Raw genomic sequence first — 10,698 nt, forward strand, 5'->3', positions numbered from 1 at the left:
CTGGAATTGGTTGCAATACATTTCAATGAGATATGATTGTCTAGAATATAAATATTTATATTTAGAATAATAACACATGAACCAAAATTAAAAATGCATAAGACTTATTATATTTGATTATGGACAGTTGTAAAATATTTGTTGAATATGAGTACAATAATAGAATGAAAAATATTTTCGCATGCATGATTGTATGTAGTGGTGGGTCTTTTCCCATGCATGGTTGTACGCTAAGGTGGGTCATATCCCATTCATAATTGTACGTTGTTGTGACATGCTTGCATGTTGAGATAAATAATTTAGTGAAGATTACTCTCTTAGGTATATATGATGACATCCAAAACAAATGCTTAGGATTAGACTCCTCATATACAAACATTGAACAATTGCACTCCTTGAATCATAAAATTTTGTTCTCTCTAGACTCTCATTTCTTGAATAAAATGGTATTGACAATGATGGAAATAAAGCTTCAAACTCACAACTAATCTCACGGCTCAGCTCGCCTGTGGTCCATCCGCTAAAGCCTAGAGCAGAGACCTAGCGAAGGGGATATGAGAAAGAAGAGAACCCGTCCAGTAGAGAGCTTGCACATTATTGTCTGACAACTACGATTCATTGACACCAAATCTTTCTCTCTTAAGTATGTTATAGGATAGAGCTAGGACTTTAATTACAGTAAGACAACCTTTATGACGAGACGGTTACATCACCTGCACGAGTTGCAGGCAAAAGTTTTTTTCCTTTGCAAAGAACCGAATGCTTCCTATGAAGCTCATGAGCGCACCCCTAGGACGGTGCTCGAAGATGGTCTTCATGAAGCCACTTGCTGACAACCCACAACCATCATAGATCGATGCAGTAGCAATTCGGCTCCTTTGCAGAAAGATTGGCTAGGGTTACCCTCACCGTCGCCGCACCGACTCACCGGAAGCGAGCTCGCCACCTCAGGGGTGGGTTCAATTCAGTTCCAAGTCCATTTTTTTGAGGGGTTCCGGTCCATTTTCTGCGTTTCCGGCCTTTGGGTTAGCTAATAGGCCCAAGCCCAACCCAATCAGGTAAATGCTAACCCCCTTTGGTTCTCCACTTCTCCTCACCTCCTTGCGTCGCTGCACTGCCGAGTCTCCACTCTCCACTGCCCCAAAGGCACGGGCGGCAGTAGGCACCCCGCACTCCCCCATCCCGAAGCCCTAGATCGTGAATCGGCGGTGGCAGAGCGCCTGCACGCCGGCGGTGGCCGCCTCTCCCGCCCTCGCACCCGCCCCCGTCGTCTACCTTCTCGTGTTCGTCCCGTTCCCATTCGGCTGTCACTCTCCATCCATTTGCTTGAATTTTGGTCGGCTGCTTGCTTGTTTTCGCAGTGTTGCCTGCTGTTGGATTCTGCTGATGCTGGTCGCTGCTTGCTTGCCGACGCTGCTGCTCGCTGAGTTGCTACTGAATTTGCGAATTAAATCCGCTGCAGCTGCACACTTGTTGAGCAGATTACTGACGGCCGCCAGTCGAGCTGATGGAGTTTTTCCCCATTTTCTTGTTCGGTACGCGCTAGTGTTTTTTTTTTCTGGCTCTTTGGGCCGATTTTGCTTTCGGGGCGACCACCATGCGGCTCGGATGTTGCTGGCCCGGCCCGGCCCATAGCGCATTCGGCCGACCCAGTCCAGTCCAGTCCCGCCGCCGCTACTGCCTGCCACCCGCACCCGGCGGCGGTTTCTACTTTTTCGTCCGTCCCAAGCAAGTCTCTCCTCGCGAAATAAAAAAAAGATCCCCTTTGCCAGCGCCGGCAGTCCGGAACCATCAGCGTGGTGGTGGCCACAGCCTTTCCTCGCCGGCGGCGTGCTCCTCCTCCGCCCACCCCACCCCCACCCCCATCCTGGTTGGCTGGCGTGTCCTGAAGATCCGTCGGCCGTGGTTCCGCTCATCGGTGAGGAAGCCCTAGCTTGTTGCCGCCGCTTGAATTGTTTGTTGGCTGTGCCCTGGTGTTCTTTTTTGCTTCGATACAGTCTAATTCTTCCAGATCTGCCTCAGCCCGACCCCCGTGCAGCGGCTGTGTCCGCCCCTGTTCTCCGGTGGTTGGGTTTTCGGCCTAAAAACCAAATTTTTGGGGGCGGAAGGTCGATTGAATCCTCATGCCTACGCGCTGAGTTTTTAGATTGGTTGTCAGACGTTCTTTAGTCCGCGTGTACGGAGATGTGTATTTTAGGGTTTTGCTGGCGAGTCCTTAACTCCGTGGAATGGTACCTATGCTTGTTTTCATGCTGGCATGCCGTGCAATCTATACATACACGAGAGAAATATCACATCCATTTCCCTGAAATGTTGAATGGCCATGTACCGAGTCATCTCGGTGTGTTATTTCTGTTAATTCTGATTCTGAGATGCATGCTACACTTGCTGGTAGGTTACAATAAGGTATAGTATCTTTGCGGTGGAGTTTCCATTCCATTTCATTGGATGCTTGGTGTTGTTAGCCCCCTGTTTCCTCATGTTCAACCAAATCTGGGCCGTGTGCACTGTCGGGCGCTGAACGATGGTTGGAGCACATAGAGTGGGTGGTGGCAATGCCTTCCTCACGCGTGTGTGTATCTCCCTTAGAAGAGGTACCTGCTAATATAATTTCTTGGTCCGCAAGTTGTTCTATGGGAAGTATTATGTATCGCCCCTGTTTTCTGGTGGTTGGGTTTTCAGCCTAAAAACCATATTTCAGGGGCGGAAGGTCAATTGAATCCTCGTGCCTACGCGCTGAGTTTTTAGATTGGTTGTCAGACGTTCTTTAGTCCGCGTGTACGGAGATGTGTATTTTAGGGTTTTGCTGGCGAGTCCTTAACTCCGTGGAATGGTACCTATGCTTGTTTTCATGCTGGCATGCCGTGCAATCTATACATACATGAGAGAAATATCGCATTCATTTCCATGAAATGTTGAATGGCCATGTACTGAGTCGTCTCAGTGTGTTATTTCTGTTAATTCTGATTCTGAGATGCATGTTACACTTGCTGGCTGGTTATAATAAGGTATAGTATCTTCGCCGCGGAGTTTCCATTTCATTTCGTTGGATGATTGTTGTTGTTAGCCCCCTGTTTCCTTATGTTCAACCGAATCTGGGCCGTGTGCCCTGTCAGGCGTTGAATGATGGTTGGAGCACATAGAGTGGGTGGTGGCAATGCCTTCCTCGCGCGCGTGTGTATCTCCCTGAGAAGAGGTACCTGCTAATATGATTTCTTGGTCCGCAAGTTGTTCTATGGGAAGTATTACGTATCGCCCCTGTTTTCTGGTGGTTGGGTTTTCAGCCTAAAAACCATATTTCAGGGGCGGAAGGTCAATTGAATCCTCGTGCCTACGCGCTGAGTTTTTAGATTGGTTGTCAGACGTTGTTTAGTCCGTGACTCCGTGTGTACGGAGATGTGTATTTTAGGGTTTTGCTGGCAAGTCCTTAACTCCGTGGAATGGTACCTATGTTTGTTTTCATGCTGTCATGCCGTGCAATCTATACACGAGAGAAATTTCACATTCATTTCCCTGAAATGTTGGATGGCCACGTACTGAGTCGTCTCAGCGTGTTATTTCTGATTCTGAGATGCATGTTACACTTGCTGGTTGGTTATAGTAAGGTATAGCATCTTTGCCGTGGAGTTTCTATTTCATTTCATTGGAGGATTGGTGCTGTTAGCCCCCTGTTTCCTCATGTTCAACTGAATCTGGGCCGTGTGCACTGTCGGGCATCGAACGATGGTTGAATGACATAGAATGGGTGGTGGCAATGCTTTTGTCGCCCGTGTGTGTATCTCTCCCCGCGAAGATGTACCTGCAAATATGATTTCTTGGTCTGCAAGTTGTATGGGAGTGTTACGTATCGCTCAAGGAATTGGTAAAATTGGAATGCCATGCAGTTTTTACTAATTAAAAACATTAAAGTTTGTGGCTTAATACAGCAGAACAAAAATTGAGGCGTTTAGTCCAGAGTATCTTATATTGGTACTTAATTACGCAGAAAAGAACTTGTCGGTTCTTGAGTAACTTTCTTGATTTGGCTATTGTCTGTATCCAACCGAAATGGTAACGTTGGTGTTTCCTTCTGAAATTAATGTGACACGTGTGTATGTAGGGCTGGGTCATGGTAGCACCCCATGAGGTGGATGCACCTGATATGTTTTCATGCAGAGATGGGTATTTCTATGGTTTCCTGCTGCACAGTTGCTAACATTGCGGAATTGTTTCTGCATATTGCTTCGCGGTGTAGAATTAATACACGAAAACTGGCAATTTTTCTTTCCAATGCTTGCACATCATGATGTTGTTTTGCAATGCCATTTCTGTTAGTTCCTACTTGCCTGACCTGTTCCACTTGCTACGTGGATAATACACGTAGACAAGCTTTAGTATCATTAATGCAGGCCAGTTTTTACACGTTGAATGATTTTTGTTGTGAACCGCTTCTCGTATCACGCTGAACACATGCGGAACGATTTCTTGGCCCACAAGTAGCTATATGCTCATGTCAGTGTCATTATTTAACAACTTCAATTTTATGGCTTAAGACAAGGAAGGTTGTGTCAAGAATATCTGGTATTTTTTATGTATATTTGTACTTGTATAAAAAAGGCTTCTTGGACGGGCCTGGCGCAGTGGTGAAGTACTCCTCACTTGTGCCAAGAGGTCCTGGGTTCGATGCGGCCTCTCTGCTTTGCGCTGTGCAGGGTTCCCCAGACCCCACCTGGTGCGGGAGCTTCTAGCACTGGGCCTGTCCTTATTGTTGCGCAAGAAATTACTCTATTGAACTATCATATCATGCATTTTTACTAACAAAAATTGTCTGAATTGCGTTTTCTTTCCTGTAAGGCCGATTACAATAGCACGAAGAGCATTTAGCACTTATTGTTGCACTCTATATACTGTTGCAGTAAACATGTGTTGGTGGTAAGGCTAGAAATAAGCATTCAACTATCCTACCAATTTTTGCTTGGTGTAAAAGAACATACTTTGTTTTGGCCCTTCATTATGTATTTGTTGATTTTCCTTTTTCGGAGTCAAGTACCGTGAATTCAAGTATGCTTCTGTGAATTAGTTAGATACGACTTCCGTGCATAGATTCTTGACTCGTGTGTATTTTGTATGACTGACATCATTCATTACCTCATACAGGATCATTCTCTACCGCTGTGTGGTCAAAATGAAGGGAGACCTGTAAATTGTGTACCATATTAAGGTTATTTCGTATTTCTCCATCTGTTCTGGTAGGAACCAAGCTAGACAATGGCGTCGCCACAAGAATCCAAACCCTTGTGCTTGAAGCGCAAGCTTGTCGACAACTGCCTGTCAAAAGAGTGCAAGTCTCGTCGAGTCGTGGTTGACAATGGACCCTCTGATCCATCTGCTAAACGGTGCAAGTGCTGTTGCACGCGACCTAATCTTGCCAGTGATTGTGTCAATTATCTGAAAAGTGGAGTTCCCAGCCGTATCGTGTTTTACAAACAAGATTCTTGGCACAATTTTCCTGAGCTAATAATGAAGTCCCTGATTGAAGGATTTAAAGGTGGCAAATCTAGTGTTGTGGCTGTGATGGATGATGAGCCTGTTCTTGTTGATTTCTTGTCAATGAGTCTTGTCAACCTACAAACAAGAAAACAGCGATCTGTTGCATGGTATGATGATACTGGAAAGGGCTTTTTTCCTTCTCTGTTCTTTGATGAGGAAGGTGATGAAACGGCCAATTTGGACTCTAGTAATGTTGAGGATGGTGCACAGGGAATAATGCTGGATAAGGCTGTAAGTTCTCCAGAGGAAGTGGTGAAGCAAGTTGTTCTTGAATCTGGCCCTCCGGGGCCACATAAGCCTTCCACTGCAGACATATTACGTAAAAAGATCACATCTGTGGAAAGAGGAAGCGAAGACTTTTTGCTTGTTCAGGACCTTTTTCTCTCTGGTATGGGTCCGTTTGCAACACCGAATAACATACTTCATATCCACCGCTACTCCCCGAATGATATCACTGCTCAGTGTCGACTTCAAGCTTTTGAAAAACAAATGAGCTGCACCAAAGAAGATCGTGGTGATTCAAATGTAAGATATGGATGGCTGGGTTCTACAAAGAGTGACATAGTTAGGATTCTAATTAATGGGTTTGGTAACACCGGAAAACCTGCTGAGAAGGCATGCTTGAGCGCTGGTGTTTATCTTTCACCAGAAGATCGAGCCTTTACCAGGTGTGTTATCTTAACTCAGTATGCTGACTATTCCATTTTATCAGTTAACATACTTGATCGTATTTCATTGTTTGGCAGTGTCGGTCTTTGTGATGTTGACGAAAAAGCGGTGCAGTATATGTTATTGTGCCGAGTGATATTGGGCAACATGGAAGCTATCACGCCTGGATCACAAGATTCTTTTCCAAGCAGCGAGATATATGATTCTGGAGTTGATGATTGCTCCAACCCAAAGTGTTATGTTATGTGGCCATCCCATCTTAACACTCACATCCGTTTAGAATATCTTGTTAGTTTCAGACTTTCACCAAAAGTTCGAAGTAAGATGGTTAATAAGTGTTAAGACCTTTAATATGTCATATCAAGACAAGATAAGTGGAGTGAGTCTGTCTTTTTGGTGAACTTATTTGCAGATTACTTACTTGGTTTGAAGGGTTTATGGTTTCACCCATCACCAAAGGAAGTTGCTATGGATATTTCTACTCTTCAACCTGTGAGGCACCTTACTGTTTTTTCAGATTGATTACAGTTGGACAATAGAAACTTGTTCTTGTAGAAGTCCAGCTATGCTGCTCGACATTTTACATTATCTGCTTCATGTAATGTTTTTAGCTTTGGTTCACCGTACTCCACTTATGCAACCAGACCTATCTGTATGCAGATAATGGGTGAAACTGGTGAAGCACCAACATCCCCATGGATATCCTTCAGAGTTCTGTTTGCAATGATCCAAGACCATATATCATCTGTAGCAAAGGAACTGCTCTTCCATCATTATGAAGAGCTGAAGGTACTATCAGAGTCTAATAAGTAATGTCGTGTCTATTAGCTTCCATTTTTTGGCGGTATGATGGGCAATGGAACATTTCCTTTTCTCTATCTGACAGGAAAACGAAATAAGTCGTGAAGAAATGGTGAAGAAGATGATAATAATAGTCGGAGAAAAGTTACTTTTGGAAACTTTAAAGAAACTCCATTACTGTGTAAGTCTCCTGTTGTGTTTTCTTCCTTAAGAAACCTTTATTAATATGCATATTTGTCAGTGCATCCACACACTAATGTAGCTCTTGGCTCATGTAGTCATACTTTTGCCTGTAAATGGTCGCACACAAAATTATATAGGGAGGATAGGCCCACATGTGAAGCTTGCCAATTCGTCATGTTCCTTTGCGGAACTGGTACTAGATGCACACAGCTTGCACTTACGTTCATAAGTGTATACAACATAAAATTCAGTTTGTGATCGTGTGATGTGTAATGCATGGATATGGCTGCATGACAGACATGCACCTCTCCAAAACCACCGCCAGTTATCTTTCCAGAAGGGAAGGTATTAGATATGCAACTCCTGTTTCTAGGAATCCTAATATGCAATCAAGTGGTGATGGTGCACAGTTCAGAATGTTTTAACTCCAGTAGCATGTATCATAAATTCTGTATGATGGTTTGTAAGCACATAGCTCGTAGAATGAGGCACACATGATCCTTTTATGGAAAGGAAAACTGGAAAAAAAACTCCAAGAACTACTAATTATTTGCTATATTTGTTGGTTGAGAATTTTACGATTCATTGTAACGAATTTGATACATGAATATAGAAATCATTCGAATATATTTTACCCTACCCCAACTTGCTTGGGACAAAAGGCTTTGTTGTTGTTGTTGTTGTTGCCCTTCTCAAGCACACCAGTTATATATGTACAAATATTACAGGTTGCTATTTAGTTAATTACCTTCCTTGGCTAGTAAGGTTTGTGTTTAGCATAACTTTATTTTTGGATCTGTTGCAGCCATCACTATGGCATAAATCTTCTGTCGAAGTGATGTCCAGTGATCCTGCAAGGGTAGCAGCAGAAGATCCTGCAAGGACAACAGAAGAACACATATCCTTGGATAAAACAACTGGGCATTGTGCACTAACTCTTGGTAACCTTGGCGATTCCTGTGGACCAAATACATTGGCTGAAAGTTCCACAGCTCTTAGCACCAAAGGATGTGATACTCTTGCAGTAGCTACGGTGCCCAAAAGCCATGATTCTGTCGCACCAAGCAGTGTGCCTGAAACATCTACTTCTTCTGGTGCCATATGCCTAGCTTCCCCAAGTGTGAAACCCAAAAGTAGGGATTCTCCTATACGAATAATGTCACCTGAAAGCTCTGCAAATCATGGTGCCAAAAATCAGGATCCTTCTGCAGCTAGAATGGCACCTACACTTCATAACGTCCTTCTGAGGACAGCTTCTGGAAAATCTGCATCTCATGGTTATGCTTCTCCAGCACCAAGTAATGCCTCAAAAGGCCGTGGGATTAGTGCTCCAGGACTCAGTCTGAAGGGCTCTGAATGTCCTGGGCCAGTTTTGGCACTGGGAAGCACCAAATTCAGAGGGATGAAAAGTCCCAGCTCTGTGCCAAGAATGACACCTGAAGGCCCGGAATTTCTTTCACTGAGTATTGCACCACAAAGCAAAGCAATTTATCCAACTAAGTGCCATGGTGGTGATTCGATTTCTTCTGTCGCAGCTCCAGCTCATGTGCCAGGTAACTTGTGGATCATGTGTAAAACTGATTCTTTCCTACCAAATATGCGAATCATCGAGGCTGTTCATGATCATGCAGGACATGTGAACTCTTCAGCTTTGAGCGCTGAAGGCTGCGATTCTCTAGCACTGAGTATCGCGCCAAACTGCCATGATCCTCCAGCATCAAGCAACAACGAGCCAGCGCTCCATGGGGCTCCAACAACACATACAGCATCTGAAGGCGAGCACTCTCAGGCGCCGAGTGCAGCCACCATGGGTTATACTGCTCCTGCACCGAGTACGTCTCCTTTTAACCCGCAACGTCGTAGCCACCATCATTCCTGTTTCCACTGACATCGACACTCCTTTACCAATTGCAGCAACCTGGGAGGCAGTACAATTTGGACCCTGCAATAAGCCATCAGCGCCCGTCCCTGAGCCCGGCAGCAACGTCGCTCAGGCGGCTGACATCCTCGTCGCCCTGTCAACTCCGCGAGAGAAGGGCAAGTAGTAGCAGAGGGGACAGCCAGCCGAGATTGCACCGCGGATGACCCCTTTGGTCCCCGTTTGGGATCTCTGTTGCTGTACATGTAAATGTTTACCCGTTTCATGTGCTGGATGGTGGCTTGGCTTGCCGTTGTACAGGCGGGGGGAACTTGTGCTGTTAGCTCAGGTGTAAACAAACCAGTGGGATGTGCTGTTAGTTTGGGTTTATCTGTAGGGATACATACCAGTCACCCTGTCGACTCTGAACATAAGTAACTGTTTATCTGTTGAACTTGGCAACTGTTATCTCCTGTGTTTCATGTGCCTGTGGCCGTGGTGGTGTTATTTAATCTTTGTGGTACTCCTAGTTTACCCGTTTGCCCAGTGTTGAACCTAGGCCAGGAATTTCCTGGCGTTCCAACCTCGGCATGGTAATTGGCACGCCCAGTTGGTGTTGTATACATCACCACAAGGCTTCTTCCTTGCACGACAAGGAAAGAAGTTGGCAATGGCCTAAATACGTAGTAAAAATCGTAATTCATGTTTATGCCATCTGAGTTCATCCTTCACTAAATTATGGTCGCACTCCTGCTCTTTTATGCCTTGCTTCTCAGGTACTGGACCGGATTCCCATCGCGCCCAGTCCAACCGCCGGCGAAATCGACCCTCTCTCCTCCCTGGTTCAGGTGCGTGCTGTGAGCTCTTCCGCCATTTCTGGTGGTGCCTGCTCTGCCTTTCCTTCCTACCATTTCCTCACGAAACCATCTAATATGGCCGGGTCGATGGTGAGCGCCGCCACGGGGTCCTTGGGGCCGGTCCTGGAGAAGCTGGCCGGCATGCTGGGGGGCGCGTGCGTACGTGGCGAGGTGATAGTTCCTCAAGCCAGAGCTCGAGCACATGGGCGCATTCCTCGTAAGGCTGTCCCGGGTGGAGGACCCCGAAGCAGCTGAAGGCGGCGTCCATTGTGGGGTTTGGTGGGATGGGCAAGACGACTCCTGCCAACCAAATCTACCACTCGTTTGGAGAGCAATTCAAGTACCGGGCTTTCGTGTCCGTCTCTCGAGACCCTGAGGCGGTGAAGGTTCTGAGAGGTATTCTGAGCCAACTGAGCAAGCTAGAGCACAGTGGCACTGAATCTGGGGATGAGAGACAACTCATTGACAACATTCTATATTTCCTTCGAGACAAAAGGTATGAAGCTATAATCATCACCCCTATGGCTAATCCATCAATAGGAACTTTGGTCATGCGCACTTTAGAAACATTACAGTCTATGACTAAATTTACAACCAAATTCATGTGGCAGGTACTACATTGTGATTGATGACGTATGGAGCGTAGAGACATGGGAGATTATCAAATGTGCAATTCCCAGAAACAGATTTGGTAGTAGAGTAATCACGACAACGCGTATAAAGGCAGTGTCCGAATCATGCTCCTCCACATATGCAGACCATGTTTATGAAATAAGGCCTCTTAGCGCCGTGCACTCAAAG

At 45.5% G+C, this 10,698-nt stretch overlaps 1 protein-coding gene and 1 pseudogene across 2 annotated transcripts; both read left to right on the forward strand.

The window, feature by feature from the left end:
• Positions 1-1,130: 1,130 nt before the first annotated feature.
• Positions 1,131-9,508, forward strand: LOC119330594 (inactive poly [ADP-ribose] polymerase RCD1-like). Of its 2 annotated transcripts, none has more exons than XM_037603708.1 (9): positions 1,131-1,283; positions 5,137-6,197; positions 6,276-6,517; positions 6,611-6,690; positions 6,859-6,987; positions 7,085-7,180; positions 7,988-8,735; positions 8,814-9,014; positions 9,097-9,508. In XM_037603708.1, exons 2-9 carry the CDS (start codon positions 5,248-5,250, stop codon positions 9,225-9,227), a joined length of 2,577 nt encoding a protein of 858 aa, XP_037459605.1. In that variant the 5' UTR covers positions 1,131-1,283; positions 5,137-5,247; the 3' UTR covers positions 9,228-9,508. The 2 variants fall into 2 exon arrangements, with proteins under 2 accessions (XP_037459605.1, XP_037459604.1); XM_037603707.1 differs by lacking the exon at positions 1,131-1,283 and adding an exon at positions 1,720-1,918.
• A 122-nt stretch (positions 9,509-9,630) lies between these two features.
• Positions 9,631-10,698, forward strand: part of LOC119333691 — a 3,368-nt pseudogene continuing 2,300 nt past the window's right edge.

This window comes from Triticum dicoccoides, chromosome 7A, assembly GCF_002162155.2.
Source record: "Triticum dicoccoides isolate Atlit2015 ecotype Zavitan chromosome 7A, WEW_v2.0, whole genome shotgun sequence".
NCBI lineage: Eukaryota > Viridiplantae > Streptophyta > Magnoliopsida > Poales > Poaceae > Triticum > Triticum dicoccoides.